The sequence below is a fragment of the Neltuma alba genome, unplaced genomic scaffold (assembly GCF_004799145.2).
Source record: "Neltuma alba isolate B1F8T4 unplaced genomic scaffold, ASM479914v2 tig00011202_pilon, whole genome shotgun sequence".
NCBI lineage: Eukaryota > Viridiplantae > Streptophyta > Magnoliopsida > Fabales > Fabaceae > Neltuma > Neltuma alba.
This window is the reverse complement of record NW_021635926.1, coordinates 334,611-354,766: the sequence shown is the minus strand read 5'-3', so window position 1 is coordinate 354,766 and position 20,156 is coordinate 334,611. Positions and strand designations below refer to the sequence as shown.

Below are 20,156 nucleotides of genomic sequence, written 5' to 3'. Positions count from 1 at the left end.
GAAAAGATTAATAAATAAAAATAAGATGTGGGATCCTTATTAGGTGTCTCTTTCAGAGTTTTAGTCAACTTAACCCTAAGATTGCTTCGATGAGTAAATCAGTTTAATTCATGTCCGGTGGATTGACTAGTCATTTTTTTGGCGAAAACATTGAATCTTGATCACCCTATTAAAAAAAAAACAAATAAAAGAATTGAAGGGAAAAGTGAATATGTGGTCCTACACTTTGGCTTTAAATTGAAATAGATCCCTCTTGTACTTAGTAATAGTTTTAAACTGCTCCCTAACCTACACTTCTTCACAGGGTTAGAGCCATTAGCTCCTACATTTTTTAAAGTCGAAATTTAGTCCCTCTTCTGCATTGAATCTATGTTATTTGGTATTCTTTCTAGTCTTAAATAAGAGCTAGTTAAAAAATTAGTTTTTATTATCATAAATATAAAATTTTAATCCACTTTGTCTTCTAAAATTATATCACTTTATCCAAAATATTCTTATTAATAGTATATATGCTAAAGGTAAGTTTCTATAGGGGTAGTTTCTATTGCTAAAGTCTTAGAGAATTCAATACTTATTTTTTAATAAATAATTAACTTAACTAATGTTTTTATTATAAATTAGTTATTAAGTTTTTATATTTAGAAGTAAAGGGAGTATAAAACAGGGGCAAATTATGTACCACCACGGAGCGTTTATTTGGCTGCAAATTAAGCGGGTGCTAGTGAAAAAAGTTGGTTTCATGTTAATCCACTCAACAACCTAATTAATCAGCATCTTATAAGATCCATAGTTCTAAGAGTAACGATGCACGCCATTATATTTATTAGGGACTTAAAATATGTAGGCACTTACTATTCTAAGAGCAAATTTGAATTTTGAAGTATAAGGATATGCTTCAAAATTATTGAATTGAAAGTGTGGGGGCCAAAATTTTAATTTTCGCAATATATGTAGGATCTTGAGTGTGAAAGCTTTCAACGAACTCCACTTCCATCGAAGAAAAGAAGACAACTCAATGCGTTTGGAATATAATTAATTAATTGCCCTTACTCATTCCATACTGATCATAGGAGATATTTGGGTAGAAGCAAAACTATGATTTTAAAAGTACTTTATAGTATATAAAGTAAATATGTGAAAGAATTTGTCTTGATTTGCGAAGAATGCTTTTCAAAAGTACTTTTGGAGTTACTCAAATACCCCCTTAACTTGGGAGCCTATCAGTTTCTAGTAACAAGTCTCACACATGCATGCACATAAGTTTGTATGTATTTTAGTGTATGTGCCTTCTTTTTTGTTGTTATGCATAAGTATCCTCTTATTGGAGACAATATAATTTAAGGCATTATTTGGTATTAAATGTGAACATATCTTTCAACGAGAATTCAAATATTGATTCATCATATTGTGAAAGATTAACTTCTTTTTTTTTGTTAAACTCAACCCTCCTTAATTATGTACGCCTCTTTTGTATTTCTGCGCATATATGCATTATACATATGTGTGTCTATTTACATAAACCATATTTCTTGTGCCAGCTATCAAAGAAATTATTAAATGTTTTTGAAATTAAAATTTTGATCTGGAAGCTATTTTTAAATAAAATTAGTTGAAGAGTGGGAAGGTTTTTTATATTCATCCTCTCCATCTATACTTCATTCTCATGGATTGTTCAGTTCCTCCTCTTATCCTCTTAAATATTTTTTGAAGAGTTATTTTTTATTTAAAGAGACGGTATTAACAGTCAAAAATTACAAGCGGATTGAACCTCGGCAACCTCTTACTTAGAAGAAAACTTTAATGCCATTGGGCCACAAAGACAAGTGATTTTTTTACTTAATTTTCCCCTAGTTTCTCTCTTCATCAATTACTTCTTTCTTTTACCATTGCCCAATCCTTTCCAAATATCCTCTCTTCATACTTCGTTTCTTGTTTACATCATTCTCTTTCCATTTCCTCACACCCACCAATTCTTTCCCTCTCCAATTAATTAGTCCTTATCTTGTAGAAAGTGTGCTCTCTTCTGCTTTTTCACAGTTTTTTCCCATTACTTCCTTCATCCGTCTTAAAGAATATAAGAACGCAAGTCCTAAAACAAATTTTTTAGACTTATATTCCAAAATTAACATAAATAGAGGATAAAAATGAAAAAAAAATTTCTTTATAACAAAAAAGTTTAGATAAGTTGGATACTAAAAACTTATTAGGATGAGAGCATGCTTCTGAGCCAACACCAATTTGTACGTATATAGTAGTAATACATAAATTTTTGGCACCTTCATGATTTGGTTTTTTTTTTAATATCATATATGATTTATATTTTAGGATGGAGAAAGCTTTTAATTACTTGCTTATCTTTCCATTTCCTATACAATATATCAACCAATCCTCTGCAAACCTTGTCCCTCGAAAAGTATTTTTAACCCCATCCTCCGTGGCCTGTGATTCATTGCTTTTCCTTGGTTGGAAAGCAAGCGCGCGCGCACACACACACATATATAGACAGAGAGAGAGAGAGGATGATTTGCCTCCTCTTTTAATTTTTGAGGAATAAAAAATAGTTTTAATTTATTTAATGTGTATATTCTGACAAAAATTATAATAAAAAATGAGAGATCCATTATACGCATATCAACATATAAATTCCAACATATACAAGACACAATGTGTTAGGAAGATGAAAAACAAATTAGATTGTCATTTTTAAATGAAAAAATTGTAAGAAAGACCGCCAAAATAAAAAAATAGTACAGAAGGATCTATTTACAAAATTATTGTCAAAACCCATACTAATGTTGTAACGGGTCTCTATTTGCAATTTTTCATTTTAGCGGTTTTATTTTGCTATTTTCCCTTTTTAAATTAACACTTTTTAGATTAAATTCAGAGAAGGCACACCGTATTTGTTGCCTATGCCCTAATTATTCATTGGCATGGGGAAAACTGTGTAAAATAATACAATACCAAAATCGAATAATGGGAGACATTGTTGATATTGCCCGAGGTCTCGATTTTTCTTTTAATTAATACAAATCTCGATTTAAACATGCGTGAATAAAAAATAAGCAGTTTTATCTTATTGGAATCAGCCTTAATCTGGAGTACTTGCGTAATTCACAGGAATAATCTCTTCAAAACATAACAAACTGGAAAGCGCAAACTAATTATTTATTATTTATCATAAAAATAAATAAACAATAATCACATCAATACAGAATTAAGTTCCGACACACAAACAATAAAACCCAACATAAGCATCTATATAATTTTTTTTTAATCACGCATAATTAAAATGTGCGTGTGTCATCGTTGTTTAATTTGGGTTTCCTTCTTGGGTAGAAAATCCGATATAAGCACAATCGATCATATATACCCCATATATCTATCTTTGCAAAAATTCAATGGATTAGGACATGTATAACAGAGTCTTGATCAGATGAAACTGAGCAAATCACAACACAACTACATCAAACTAAACAACATCTTCCAAACATGCCAAGGATTAGAACATAACAGAGACTTAATCAGATGAACTGGACAAATCACAACCCAACAACTTACATCATGATCAAACTAAACACTCACACATGGTTGATTATTGTTAATTTGAAGACACAACCAGCAACAAGCTAGGGTTGATGTCCCCAAAAAAAAAAAAAAAAAACCAGCAAGAGCGAGGTTATTACCTTCTAACTTCTCTGACCAAGACAAGAAACGCAACACTTAAAAAACTGACTGAAGATGGGATTGAATTACATAATTTCTTCGTCAGTAGCTAGCTAGGGCTTCTGTATTGAGATGAAGGTGGAGAGCATCCTGTAAACCAGACATGACGTATCCCATCGTTGGCCTCTTGATCCTTTTTCCTTCCAAACACATCTTAGCCACTTCCCAAACCTTCTTCACAGATTCATGTTTCGCGTCACCAATTAGACTCGCGTCTATTATCTCTTCCAGTGATGATTCATCATTTTCAACTTTTCTCAGAGCCCAGTTTGCCAGATTCTTTGCTTCGACAGGTAGGGCACGATTCAGAGCAGGCCTCCCACATAGAACTTCCAAAAGCACAATCCCGAATGAGTACACATCTGATTTCTCTGTTAAACGCTGCGTTCTGAAGTACTCAGGATCTAAATAACCGAAGCTTCCCTTCACAACAGTGGTCACATGGGACTTATCTGAAGATGGGCCACTCCGTGAGATCCCAAAGTCTGAAACTTTGGCCACCAAATTCTCATCCAACAGAATATTCGCCGCCTTCACGTCTCTGTGTATTATGCTTTGACAACCACCCGTACCTGTGTGAAGATAATGAAGCCCAGTGGCTGCTCCTATGCAGATTTCAAGCCTTTGCTTCCATGAGAGCGGGACGACGACGTTTTTCCCGTACAGAAGGTTGTCCAGAGATCCGTTTACCATGTAGGCATAAACCAGAACCATTTGGTTGTCCTCGTAGCAATATCCAAGAAGAGAGACGAGATTTTGGTGACGAAGTTTCGATAAGAATTTGATCTCGTTCTGAAACTCGGCAATGCCTTGATTGGACTGAGGATTTGCTTTCTTCGTCGCAATCATCGTACCGTCTTGGAGCTGTCCCATGAACACCTTCCCAAACCCACCATTGCCGACATGATAGCTCTTATCGAAATTGTTGGTTGCTTTTTGAATCTCCTCGAACGTGAATATTCTGAGTCTTCCTTCTTTATTTGAAAGAGTGATGTTGGACTTGCCAGCTCTTATGCGACCATAAAAGTAATAAATAACACATGCGAAGAAAAGCAAAGCAGCCATGCCACAGCTCGAAATGATTAATGCTACTCTTGGAATGTTCCGATCTGACTTAGAAAATATATCGTCAACTGAGGAAAGCCCATCCAAGTTTCTAACGTCGTTGCTCATTTTCAGAATCTCTAGCCCGTTCAAGATAGCATTACGGCCCTGCTCAAGGCCACCAGCTTCCACAGTCACACTCAATTTATCTGAATCTTCTTCAGAAGTATTATTGGTGACATAGTCGATGACGTATGGAACACCAACATCATAGGTAAAGGCTGATAGATTCAGATTTTTCATCACAACCTCGGACTTTACGTACACATTGAAAAGAAAGCTGTTTCTGGACTTGCTAATTATATCGCAGAAATGCATCCTCAGTATGTATTTGAAATTTGGACTGACTGGGAAGACCCATGTCAAATTGGACTTGCTCAAAATGTTTTTCAAGGCTTTTGCGGTGGCATAAACACCTGTAGGTGCTACCTCGGAAGACACGAAGTCGTTGGATGAAGACTTTATGGAGAATGGATTCACTGACATATTTGAAGCTAAAGGGTTAGGCTGGAGATACTTATCGTCCTCTTCCCAAACTCTGAAAAGAGTGCTGTTTTGGGAAGGGACTAGAGAGTGGCCTCCCATGTTCAAGCGATACATGGTTTCAAGAGCAGTATCTTTCAATTTTGGAAAAGATAAGGTGTGACCAAAAGAGAATATCTTATCTGGGACAGAAACAACCTCAATGGCATTCGCAAATGCAACATCGGAGTCTCTAAAAGGAACGAAAGTGAGGATTAAAATGTCAGTATTGACATCAATCACAAACTCCTTGAACAAGTAAGCACTATTGTGTTTAGAAGTGTTAAAGCTAAAGCGATCAAGGAGGACATAGCTTCCAGTGACAACACTGAACGAGGCTGAAGCCAATGTTTTGGAAAGAGGATGAAAGTAGAATCGGACGAAATGCCAGCCTTTGTGGTTCATGTCGAAGTTGTAAGAAGCTGAGGTTGAGAAAGTTCTAGCAGATTGGTAAATCGGGGAGAAAGTTCTAGAAGAATTAATAACATCAGAATGTTCAGAATCAAATGTAACAGAGGGTTGTTGAGAATCAGGAACAAAGGTACGATGAAGATGAGTAATGCTATTGGAAGAACCGCAAGCAATGAAATAACTATCAAGAGGAGTATTTGTGGATGTAGAGCAGGGTGAATGAATTATGAACAGAAGAAGAATGAGAGAGTAATAAAACTCGAGGTTCCTCATCTTCGATAGATCAAATGTCATTGTTCGAACATACCATGTCGTTAATTTATATAATAGAGGAGATTATTCCAACGTCGTACGAGGATGGGCTAATTTAGTCGTCACATGATTTCTTGCCTCCTTCCAGATCTCTACGTTTAGTCTATTAGTCGAATCCCTGTCCAGTTAAGTTCGTTCTGGTTTAAAAAGGGTTTGTATTCGGTTGAATTGATATAATTCTTGAAAAGAAGATTGGATATCTCCAAAAAAAGGAAGGAGGTATGGATGGTCATTTCGAAGTGAAGGAAATGGAATGTCAAAAAAAGCAACAAAAGCATATCTACTCCCATTTTATATTCTTGCTTCCACAAAAACAAAACCGACCAAAAGAGGCATGAAAGTGCCAAGAAATTAGCTGAGAAGGGAAAGGAAACCACAAATTAGAACAAAATTATTATATCTCAAAAAGTCCGGAACAGGGGTCCAGTGATTGAATTAGCAATAACATATCTTTCATTACTATATTTAAATTTTTAATGATTTTTTTTGGCTAAGTTTATGTTTACGTGTTGACTGAGTCAATATAATCAGATATGTGTATAAATTCTTTATCAATCGATCTATAAGGGAATTAGATAAAAGGGCATTTTTATGCTCATTATGTTTGGTTATGAAAATTAAATTAATTCATTATTATCTTTAAAGTATACAAAAGCATATCATTTTATCATTAAAAAGTTTTTTTTGGCCAACAAAAAAGTTATATATTAATTTAGAATTTTGATATGAAAATGCCGTATAATCCTCTCGTTCTATTTATAAGATAGAAATAGAAGGTATTTTTTGGTTTTATTTAAGACACTAAAAGAAATTTTTTATATGGATGTATAATTTTACCCCTTATTTATTATTGTATTGACTTTATTTATATAAGATATGTATATTAAATAGGAATAAAATTAAAAAGTTATTAAATTTTAAATGAGAATTAATGAAATTCAAAGTTTTTCTTGGTTTGTGTGAAATATGCTGGTATATATTTGGACATCATTTTGCCATTCGTACATTAATCAATCAAACCAATTAAACCCTAATCCATCTTGATGCTTTTAAGGCTCTTTTCAGAGACCGTTGATGTTTCCTGTAAGAAGACCAGGGACCTTGTTTTCCGGTTATCCTTGTATTTTTATTTTTATTTCAAACAAAGTCATTTTTATTAAGTACTGTAAAACACAATATTAGAATCGCCAATAAGAAAATCAAACACTCATAAAACTATTTTTTATTAGACCTGATTACATTTGAATTTGACTCAGTAATACTTCTTTTGAGAAACAGAATTACACAAAACGCAAATAAAATCAGTACAAATAAAAACAAGAAAAAGCGCAGGAAACACCATATCAATATTCACTACACAGCCTGTAAGGTCATTAGCTAAAAATTAAAAATTATGATTCGTGGGTTGTGTCTCTCTTTATCATTTAACTTTTATTTCTTGTATTTTATCTTTTTCTTGAATTTTTAACTTTTTAACTTATAATTTTTAAAAAAATTCACTGAAGTCATCAAACATGGAATTTCGATTCTCATATTTGGAAACAAAATTAATCCTGCCTTTTAATTGAAAGCAATGGATTAAATCTCAAATTTCAATATATTTTTTTACTTTATTTTTTTAAAAAATAAAATCTTTCTACCAAAAGGATCTATATATATATATATACTTTCAAACATTATGCACGTCTGCAAGAATGAAGAAGTGCAACTTTCCCTTTAAAAAAGTGTTAATATCAAATTGTAGAGTGTTTGAAATAGCCAAATTTTTTTGCGTAAATTCTTTTTTAGGCCTCAAGACAACTCGTACAATTAATTAAATGAGGAAGAAAACTTTTCAATTTACAAAGTCGGTGCATGCAAAGATCCCAACAATTTGTTGAATTGGTTAGAAGTCCTTTTTTTTTGGGGGGGGGGTGTAATTGAAGCAAACACATGCTTAATACAAAGTGTGTGCAGATGATAAATATGTGATAGATCACATATTATCATTTAATATATTGCCAATTGTGGGTCATATTCGAGTGTAAACATGAATTAGTTTATGTGAATTCATGGTCACCAAAAAAAAAAAAAAAAGTAGCTTGTGTGAATTTGTATGTATCGATAAAACTGGATGCTCTCTAAAACCACTTTTTGCCAAATGAACTTGTAAACGGGTCAAGCACACAGATTTGGTGTTGGGAAAACACTATTAACTTATGAACACTCTTATAACACGTAATAATATTAAAGCTCGTTGCACGATCAAATGAATTTGTTTCTCTCAAATTATTTGTTTTAATTGATTTTGAAAATTGTCTTTTAGTGATCCTGTTTATACAGTTGAGAAAGAAGATTTCTTTAATACTGTTTGTTAGTCATCTTGTTAAATGTTTTACATTAATGCATTAGATGTGTATATATTAAAATGGAGATAAAATTGAAAATTTGTTAAATTTTATTTTTAAATTAATGAAATATGTTAGAAGTTATTTATAAATAGAACTAGAGTAGTAATAGATCAAAAAGTTGATTAAAATTAATTAAATGTGTTGGCAAAAAAAAAAAGTTGAGTGCAATAAATATAAGCTCTCTTTGGTTTTAAATATAAAAACTACTTAAGGGGTTTATTTTAGCCTTCAGTGTAGAATCTTAATCTATCTTAACTCTCAAATTTGTAACTTTTTTCTAAACTATCAATATCAATTGCATAAATTAAGAGGATTTATTTACATTAAGGGGTAATTTTAATGCAAATAATCAAAGATGTTGTTTTAAGAAAACTACCACATATTTTTATACATAACAAAACTAATTATACAATTTATACATTTAGGACAAAAAGAAGTAAAACAAAAATGTAACTTTATTTCCGAAAACACCCTTAGTTATGGCAAGAAAAGAAGAATGAGCAAATAGGAACATGTAATAACCAATGCAATGAGACTAATTAATAATTAAAGAGGGCATAAATGAAAATTGAAAAATGATACTACCTTTGATCCTTTTCGTAAGATCCAAATAATTGAATCATGTAGTTTAACTCAAAAATTTGTTAATATTAGTTAAAAGTAATAGATATATAAAAAAATATATACTTTTTTAAATATACTCTTACTTATAAAAAGGTAAGTAAAAAGAAGAAAACCATATAATAAGGAACAGGATTCATTGCCCTTGCACAGAAGAAAAGACAAAGCAAATAATTGTGTCCACTTGAATATAATATATAGTTGCAGCATTCCTTATCTTCTTTTTTTTGATAACAAAATGAAGCCTCAATTAAATGTCTTCCTGCCTATTAGTGGCAGTGTTACACATGCACAACTCAATCAATTGACGTTTCCTTCTCCTATATATAAAAATGTTTTTAGACAACTATTTGTAAGAAATACTAATAGTGCTTATGTAAAAATTTTAATACCATTTTTATTATTTACCTCATTAATTATTGATTAATCTTATTGTATTTAATACTCCATATTCTTATTATTTGTTCATTTTCCATATGAACTTTCCCGGAGACAGTCATGTTCCGATCAATTTACTCACTCTTTAAAATACTTTGATAGGCTTGACTGAAAGATGTATTTGTTTTTTGTGTTGTTGTTGAAATTTGAGATTTTAATAATCTTAATCAAATACTGCCTCCATCCCTTTTTATAAGCAACATAGGACTCCATCACATAGATCAAAAAGTCAGTTAAAGATAATAAATAAATAAAAATTAAAAGTTCTTTCTCTAAAATATCCTAATTTATGGGGTAGAGTGAGTATAAGAAAGATAATAAAAAAATTACTATAACAAAGAGAATTATTAAAGAGAGAGAATGTGTGATTGAAAGAGATGATAGTTTGAAAAATAAGATAATAAATATATTGAATATTAAAATAAGTAATTAGTGGAGGTAAAATAGAAAATTTGTTATAAAAATTTAAGACAACTTGTAATTCTTATATTTAAGAACAAGAAGAGAATAATAGTTATTGCTTAAAAAAAAAGGATGGAGGCAGTATAAACAATTCAAAGTTTAATGATCTCTCAATTTGAAAGAATTTAAATAAGACGGGTTCTCCCATGCATGGAGCGGAGAAGTGGTGTTAGTGGCGTGACAAATTAAAGTCTGGTGAGGAGATCGAAGAAATGGTTGATTGACGAGAAGAAAAAGGTTCTTCTAATCTGACACCTTTAAACTCTTTGTTTATTTTTAGGGACAACCATTTTAAGAGAATCTATATTTTTTATTTTTAAATTTAATATCTATTTTTTTCTCTTAATTAGATCTTTTAATTTTGTTTTTTCAGCACTGTTAACTTCTGCATAACGACCGACAGAGCGAAATCATAGGAGCTAACAATGTTAATAGAGTAAAGTTAAATGATTTATTCAAGAGGAAAAAAGGATATAAATCGCTAATTAAATTGAAAAAAATTATACGCACCTACAAAAGAGTTTTTTCTTTATTTTATTGAATGGATTAGTGTGTGTAAAGTTGTTGCTCTAAGATATGAAATATACTCATCATATTTTAGAAAAAGATTAAAAAAAACAAACTTAAAAATCAATCTACTCATGAAGGATCATGTCAATCGCCTTATAGTCTAATGACATATAAGTTCTTCTATGACTAGGAGGGTGCACGATATAGTTTAATCTTATAGTTTTAAGCTGTTAGTACATGTCTTCTAATTAAAAAAAAAAAATCACACACACACATATCCATCAGTCGAGTGCTCTTTTCCTTAAAAGATAAGGTTGAACTCAATTTGTATGATGATTGAACTAGACAATTTGTACATTATTTTTTTATTTTTTCCCATTGCTGGGGTCTCACGACAATTTGTATAATTAATTATGTGATCAAGGAACATAGCTGGAAGTAGATGTATCATGACTTTGCCTGCAGGAGGATGGAAATTATTCAGTTTAGTCGGTGGGAAGGTTGACAATTGAATAATTGCTCATTAAATTGAATAAGTTTGTGGAATATTTGTGACATTTAGTTTTTGCGAATTGTGACCGTCATGAAAGATAGAAGAAATCCTTTGTTTATTAAGAAAAGTTACGTCATTTTCTAAATTGGTTAATAATTTTAGTTTCAACATGTTTCAATATTATCCGCAAGGGGGTTGAGCTCCCAATTGATGTAGTTCATCTGTAAGGTCCGGTTTCTTTCGCCCAAATGACATGCTTCACATATCAGGTTTAACTTCATTTAAAATCTTCCTTGTTTTAAAATTAAGCCTGACTACTTCTTTTTGGTTAATTGTAAATGAAAAAAATGACTTCTCCATTTCTAAATATAAGACCCATTTTGTAGTGTAAATTACTCTAGAAAATGAGTCTTATATTTAGAATCAGAGGATTATATCAGAATTTCTCCCAATTAGGATACACAATACTTAAATATGATCTGCACACTAGTATCACATTCTAGATATATATATATATGTGTGTGTGTGTGTGTGTGTGTATGTATATATGTATATCAACAAATGAAATCATGTGGAGTATATTCTCATATTAGATTTTAATTTTTTTGTCAGGTATTAGATTTTAATATTTAATCAACTCAATTTAATTAGTGGATTCTGATCTCAACCTGAGCAACACGTCTTTCTTTTGTGTATGTATTTAAAAAGTAACATTATTTTCTTATTTAGTTAATAGTTTTGGCATATTCAGGACGAATTATATCAACCCATACACAAACGCGTCTCTCCTCGTTTTAAAACTATACTAGAGTGATCATTTATGATGTTTTTGCCAGTAAAATTAATCACTTTTATAATTATAGTTTTTGCCTGATTATAATTATATTAAGAAATTATAAGAATGTAGTTAGAAGTCCTGTATAAGTTCACTTTAGTCCTTTCAAATTCAACAGAAATTCAAAACAAGCCGCATTACTATATTTCTTGAAATTCAAATCTTCTACAGGATTACCAGATATTTCTTAAAACTTAATCTTTTAGTGAATATTTTTTCAAACGAGAAACAACAATTTAAATTTTGATTAAACTAGTTACGATGAGAATATTGAGATGGATGTATAATTGTAAAATAAAAGTTAAAATTCTTGCACGAAGAAGAGTTGCCATATCCTAAATGCCTATTAAAGAGAAAATTATTAAAAAAAAATCATTTGAGATAGTTCATATATACACAAAGAAGACCATTAGTAGTTGCCATGACGAGACTAGTAAATCAAATAACATGAAATCCTTCGGAAATGGGTAAAAACAGATTTAAGATAACACTTGTTGTCATTGTGTTGTTATGTTATGCTAAGTTTTTTCCTTTTGTCATGAGCTACGCACTCATTATATCATTCACATATGATTCAGATTTACCACTACCTCCGGTCCTTAATATACTAGTAAGAATTAGTTAACTAATTTGAATAGATTAAAAAAATTAGTAAGTTAGTTATTTGTAATAAATATGTGTTATTTTTTAAAAATATCTTTACTAATCAAGTGTATTAGTTAGAACTACCATTATTATAAGGACAATTTGAAAAAAAAATAAATAAAAAACAAAATAAATCAAAATCTTATATTTAGAATTAAAATAAAACTTAAACAAGTTTTTATATTAAAAAATGGAAGTAGTATTTCCCATTTAAAAAGGCTTTAACGTGCGGACTTACTATGCTTATCCATTCGTCGTTATGAATATTTGGACCTCAACAAGCGGCAAATAAGTTACCCTAGTTGTGCCTTTACACGCAATTATGAGCCGGTAAACAGGCGTGAATCTAAATCTTGTAACAAAACACTGCCTCGGATCTTTAATATAATATCTACTTAATTAATTCAGATAAATTGAAAAAATAAATTATTTATTTGTTAAAAATATATGTTAGTTTTCTTAAAATATCTTTTTAAATAATTTGGATTGAAATTACCTTTTGATGCAAGCTTCATTTAATAAATGCAATTAATAAGATTGGTTTGGTTAAATAAGAGGAACAAAATGAATTGTAATCTTATATTTTGGATCAAATTCAACTCCGTTAGTTTTTATACGAGGGACTGGAGGTAGTACAAATATAATAATGTTAGTGTAGGTAAAAATCTTGTAACTTAATGTAATATGAATATCTTTTTCACTTGAAAAAAATGTATTATGAATCTTTTCTTATAAATGGAGCTTGTTGGGTTTTCCATCCCTTTTATAATCTCAGCTGCCAGCGCCTACCTTTTCAATTAAAAGATAATAATGTCATTATCTTTTTCTTTTTTTTTTGCCAACAAGTTCATTTCATAAAATCAACAGTACAATATCTTGAAAGCTCAAAAACAGTAAAAGCAGGATCAAAATCAGCCTACATCAACATAAGCATTACAAAAGTTAGTTTCTTTTACACAATAGAGGCAGCAGTCTCATCACCCAGACCCATTTAAAGAAGTTTTAGGAGGTATTTGGGTAGAAACAAAACTATGATTTTAGAAGTGTTTTTATGATATACGAATAAATATATATATAAAAATTTCTCTTGATTTATGAAAAAATACTTTTTAAAAACACTTTACCCAATCAGTAATTCAATTTGCCTCTCTTAAAATCCAACTGCACGGAGGGTTTCTTAGTTGGTTCCTTGAAAATTTTCAAGGATAACAGAGTTCCTCCAACCTATGTCATTATCATGTTAGCAACAATTTCCATCTAATTTATAGTTAAAAAATATTAAACAATAAATCCCAACATAATTAATTATAAAAAAGCAGACGATGCACCGATAATAGACTTTAAGAAAAGGGGTAAAGTCTGGTCTTCTACCCTTGTGAACTATAATTATATTCCTACCTAACAATAACATACAGTCAAATTATTAGATTTGGTAATCACAAACTAATCAAAGGCGTCAAACACCAAAACAATGCATAACTTTTTCGAGCCGCACAAAAACTGAATCAAAAGGATATTAAATTGAATTAATACAAATTAATGTTAATTCATAAGTTAAATAAATTAATATTAACAAAACATTTATAGTTTATATTAAGGTGATTGATATGTTAACATATATTATTTTTATAATAGATAATTATAATACAATATTAAAATAATAAAATAAAACAGGGAAAATTGTGACAAACTTAAATTCATAAAAAATGTCCTATTTAAACATTTTATTGGTTTAAAGGATATTCCTCTAGTCCTATTTATAGGACATGAAGAGAAAATATTTTTTGTCCTATTTATAGGGCATTGAGAGAAATTTTTTGTATAGATATATAATTTTATCCTGTATTTATTATTTTGTTGACTTTGTTTATATGATGTATAATGTATATAAAATAGGAATAAAGTTAAAAAGTTGTTAAATTTTAAATGAGAGTTAACAAAGTTTAAGATTTTTCTTGATCTATATGAAATATGGTGAAAATAACTTATAAATAGGATTAGAAAAGTAAATTTTAAGGAGAATAGATTTCCTTACATTTACACCGTTTGAGCAGTTTTCCTTGCATTTCGATCAATCGTTTCAGTTCCGTGTGGTGCTTTTAGCATATGCGATTGGGAATAAATAAATAAATAAAGTTGCAAATTTGAAAAACATAAATTCGGATTGAAAATATGCGATTATTAAACTAAAATATCTTGTCATCAAATTCGTAATAGAAATTTGCTGGAATCGGTACTCTTTCTTCATTCTCACGTTTCATAGTTAGATTATTTAAGCAATATTTTTGTATAAGAAATCATACTGAAGAATTACGTATAGTAAATATTGACAATATATATTTCTTTTTTTTATTACAAGAAAAAGTTTGAGTGAATTAGGTCCCGATGGCTCACCAAAGTTAGTGCATACCTTCAGAATTAGAGAGTGTTTACAGAAATACTTATAAATTGTTCACTAACAAGATTCTCATGTCAACAGTGAAATTTGAACTCGTGATCTTATGAGATATGAGCCAACTCTTCAATATATATTTCTCTTAACGTCATATATACTTATTGGCCTTCCTAGAATCGTCTATTTCAAACCGTGTTTTCTTGTTATTTATTAGTTTAAAATATCTGCAGGTTCGCATGTGAATGCAAACTGTACTGTCAAACATCTAATTAATAATATACTCTGAATCAAAATTACAACATTAATGTCTGTCACTTTCTTTATAAATATGGGTTACGTTTGTATAATTATATTCTGAACCCCTAAAGGTTGGCCAAAAAAAAAAAAGAAGCCTTAAAGAGTGGAAATTTTGAAGGTCAACCGGGGGGAGGGGAAAGAAGGCGGAAAATTGGATTTGAAAGGTGCAATAAAACACACCTTAAGATAATACTCCTTTGATCTTATTTATAGAGCAGAAAAAAAAGATTTTTTTATTTTTTTATAGGCTATTAAGAGAAATTTTTTGTATGTGTATACAATTTTACACTTCATTTATTATTGTGTTGACTTTATTTATATAAAATATAATGTATATTGAATAGGGATAAATTTGGAAACTTGTTAAATTTTAAATGAGAGTTAATGAAGTTTTAAGTTTTTCTTGATTCATGTGAAACATGTTAGAAATAACTTATAAATAGGACCAGAAGAATAGATTTTAAGGAGAATAGATTTTTATTAAAAAAAATTGAGTAAAATAGATTTTATGGGAAAAAGTGCTTATTGGAAGTTGTTCTCCCCAGCTTATCAAAAAAGTGTTTGGATTGCTTATACTACCAATTCAGTCAGTGGAAAAATTGACTGCGAAAAGTTTTCGAATGTTTTTTTTTTTTTTTTCCCAAAAACCAAGGTTTTTCTCTCCAATCCATGATATTGGGAGCAGCCAAAGGCACAACGCATGTACCACTCAATTCTCATTACAAGTCACTTACAACTTATTTTTATATGTCAAGAAATACATTGAATTGATAAAAAAAATTTAACTCTTACTAAAGTTTTTTTTTTCTTTTGCTGCACTTACAAATGATTTTAACCTCTTTCCTTCTTCTTTTTCCCCCTCTTTTTAACAAGAATTAAATAAGAGTAAATTTAGAAAATGATCATTAAATTTCATTCAAGAAGCTTATATTTAAGACTAAAATTTTTTTTTAATAAGTAACGAATAATAAGAGCCGGAGTAATATGAGGAGAAAAGGGACCGTCTGCCACCATTATATCCGTCAGGAAGACTAAATTCGCATATTCATTTGGGCTTTACAACTGAAGTGGGCCTGATGGAATGTCTCTGAATTCAAACTAAGGTCATTATGGGGTCAAATTAATTGGGCTCCCAGATATCTTGTGGGTTCATTATTCCTAATCTTGTTTTTCCTATAATTTTTGTACGAAAAAAAATCTGTAAGTTGTACTTTTTCAATTTTAATTTTTTATTCTCTCCCTTCAATTAAATCTCTTTTTTATATATTCTTGCCCAAAAAAAAAAATTAACAGTACCGTCTGGATGATGTTTAACAATTAACAAGAACTATGTGAGAGGAATAAAGTGCACATTTGCTTGATAACTTGCGAGAATTTCTTTTTCTTGGTTTTTCTGGTCATATTTCTGGACTAATCTTTTTCACTGCAAAAGTAACTACTGGAGTTATTCAACCCAAGAAAAAAGTAATTATTGGAGATCATATCTTCATTGGACCAGGGCGTACGATGATTGATGATACTAATTTGTAGCTGAGTAAGTTGTGGCATGTTCTCATTATGTTATAGGATGCACTTTTTCCATTGGATGGAAAAAAATCACTTGGGTTTTCTTAATTTATGATAGGCTCAAGAAAGCAAAATTAACCTTAACTAAAATTAACAATGATATATATATTTTTCACAAACAATAATCACTCATACATTCTATTTCAGGTGATTTTAAACTGTGTTTTTTTTGTGGTTTTCAAAACATCTCTTATTAATTATAGCTATCTCACCATAATTTATATTATCATGCAGTTACAACAACAACCTACAGTAGTTTAGCAGCAAAGAAGTCATTAGACTGAGAAAACGTCTTCCATCCTTGGTTCCATTTTCTGCATCCATATATATATATATATATATATCAATGCTCCGTAGAAACTTGCCAGATTGGTGAAGCCAACTCAAGTTGGAGAGCGTCTTCGACCTCACATAGTTCATACCCCGTTGGTGGTCTGTTTATGCGACTCTTCCTTGAGCACTTCCGAGCCAAGTCATGCACTTTTCATGCACTTTTCATCCTCCATTCCATTTTCGATGGCACAATCCACAGAAACTTGCTGAATTGGTGAAGCCAACTCAATGTGGAGAGCATCTTCAAGCTCACACAGCACATACCCTATTGGTGGTCTATTTATGCGTCTCTCCTCCAAGCACTTCCAAGCCAATTCACATACTTTGTTTAGAGAATCTAAGTTCACTTTTCCGTTCAAATATGGGTCTATAATCTCATGAAAGGTGCCCATTTCTTGGCAGCTTGATGCCCATCTTGCCAGATTAAGATGCTCTGTTGGACGAGTATTGTCCAAAGCAGGCTTGCCACAGATAACTTCCATCAGAACCATCCCAAATGAGAAAGCATCTGATTTCTCAGTGAGATATTTTGTTCTGAAATACTCAGGATCAATATAACCAAAGCTGCCCTTTACAAAGGTTGTTACATGACTCTTATCAAGAGGTGGACCTTTTCTTGAGATTCCAAAATCAGCAACTTTTGGAACTAAATTCTTGTCCAACAGAATATTCGTTGTCTTAACATCACGATGGATTATGCTTCGAGGAACTCTTGTGTGAAGGAAATGAAGACCCTTTGCTGTCCCAATGCATATTTCTAGCCGCTGCTTCCATGAAAGAGGAATAAAGCCAGCTCCATAGAGGTAGCCGCTTAAAGATCCATTAGCTAAGAACTCGTAGACAAGAATCATTTGTGAGTCTTCATTACAACAACCTATTAGAGAGATAAGGTTCGAATGAGAAAGCTTGGATAGCAATTTAATCTCATTCTGAAATTCATGAAGACCCTGCCTTGATTCATGATTGGCTACTTTGATGGCTACTTTTATCCCATTAACCATCGTTCCTTCATAGACCTTGCCAAAACCACCTTCTCCAAGAAGCAGAGACTCGTCAAAGCTGTTTGTTGCTTCACTGATTTCATGTAAGGTGAACAGCCTGCATGATAAGGGAGTAGTTCTGGAGCTTGCCCTGGACCTGTGAGCTATTATGTAACATAATTTTATTGCAGTGAGAACTAGGAAAGCTGCAACGCCAATGACAGGCACAGGTATATTTGCTACTTTCACAATTCTTGAGGATGAATTGGGAAGAATACTCTCAGAGGGCGCCACTCCATCCAGCATTCTAACTTCATTGATGATCTCCATTATCTCCAGCCCACTTATGGTTGCATTCCTGCTATTCGTCATCCTATCTGGAGCAACACTTAGTGTCAAATCACGCTTTTTGGTGTAGACAACAAAATCCATGTAAAATGGGACTGAAAACTTGTGAAATATGGAGTAAAGGTCTACTCTTTCATAAACAACATCATTTATAAACAGATTGAAAATTGTAAGACTCTTTGAGTTGCTTATGACATCACAGAAATGCACCCGAACAAAATAGGTATGGTTTGGATTTACAGAGAAGACCCAAGTTAAATCTAAACTTCTTTCATCTGCCATGGCTTTGGCTGTAGCATAAACCCACATTGGTGCTATGGTAGGTTCAGTCTGAGAAGCAAAATTTATAGAGGAAGTGTCAACTGAAACATTTAATGCTCTATTATTGGAGGCCATGTACTTTTCATCACCTTCCCAGTTTCGACCAAGGTCATCGTTCCTGGTGGTGAGAGATTCATTGCCCACATCCAAACGGTAAACAGTTTCAAGGACCAGGTCTGAAGAATTCTCCATAAAAACTGATGTAATATCGATTACATTAACAAAGATATCTTCAGGTACAGAGACAACTTCAATGGCATTAACAAAGACAAATGAATTTCTGGAAGGGATGAATGTGAGAGACAAACTAGGAGATGTAATATTGGTTACGTACTCCTTGAAAAGGTAAGAACCACCATAGGTGATGAAACTGAAATCACTGAGAAGGACAATTCCATCAGTGATGACTGTTATTGAGGCAGAGGACATGTTCTGATGAAAGTTGGGCAAAGGGGAGAAGTAAAGGCGAATCCAATGCTGGCCTGGTCGCACAATTCTGAATATATATGAAGCATTGCTCCAAAAGATTCTAGCTGACTGGTAGACTGAAGTCGGTGAGCCAGAATCAGAGGTTACAACAACAGATTTCTGGGTTTTCAATTCTAATCTGTGCTTCTCATAGACAGATTCAGGAGAAAAAGTGCGACCCTGAAAGGTTATGTTCACAGAAGAACCACAAGCGAGCAAGAAATTATCAATAGGTATGGATAAGGAAGATGACTCATTACCCATGCCTAGAAGAAAAGCCAAAGCAAATTGCATCCACATGGACAGTTCCAGCACGCCCATATCTGCTGGTTTATCCCCAGATATATTCTGCAATATGTTATGACACTAGGATTGGTGGATGTCCAAATCCCAGACTCGAGTTACACAACTATAGCAATATGGTTTCAAGTGTGCATGCCAGGTGTGTTATGGATACTAACTCTACCATACCAAAGTTTATAAAGTGTAGTATTTATGGATATTATAAAGACATGAATTTTCCAGGAAAGTAATTCCTGACAGCTTGTGTTTGTTCATAATTCTTAGGCCGAGAAAAATGGTCAAAGCAAAAATTAGAATCTTCCTCATCTCCCTAATTAGTGATCGTAGTTGAAATGTCAAACTATTAGGATCTCTTACGCAGCGTGATCTTTGACTGCCAAAAAAAAAATTGACACGTCAATGTTAAACAAAGTTGTACAGCTAATGTGTGAGGCAAGGCTGAAGATGTAACTTTGATTGCAACTCTTTGAACAAGTACGGGCCACCTTGCTCCATAATGGCGAAACTATTGAGAAGTATGATTACTTTTTTTCTTGGACACAGGTATTTTCTTATCAGAGACAATTTTATTCGACATATTATCAGGTACTAAATGTAAACACTTCTCTTAATAGGACTTTAAATTTTGATTCGTTACATTATGAAAGACTAACATATTCTGTTAAACCTAATCTTT

At 31.7% G+C, this 20,156-nt stretch overlaps 2 protein-coding genes across 2 annotated transcripts; both read right to left on the bottom strand.

The window, feature by feature from the left end:
* Positions 1-3,768: 3,768 nt before the first annotated feature.
* LOC114762241 (receptor-like protein kinase THESEUS 1) lies at positions 3,769-6,057 on the bottom strand. Its single transcript, XM_028951705.1, has one exon. The coding sequence runs from the start codon at positions 6,055-6,057 to the stop codon at positions 3,769-3,771; it is 2,289 nt and encodes a 762-aa protein (XP_028807538.1).
* Positions 6,058-17,200: 11,143 nt separating this feature from the next.
* On the bottom strand, positions 17,201-19,498 carry LOC114762240 (receptor-like protein kinase THESEUS 1). Its single transcript, XM_028951704.1, has one exon. The coding sequence runs from the start codon at positions 19,496-19,498 to the stop codon at positions 17,201-17,203; it is 2,298 nt and encodes a 765-aa protein (XP_028807537.1).
* Between the last annotated feature and the right edge of the window lie 658 nt (positions 19,499-20,156).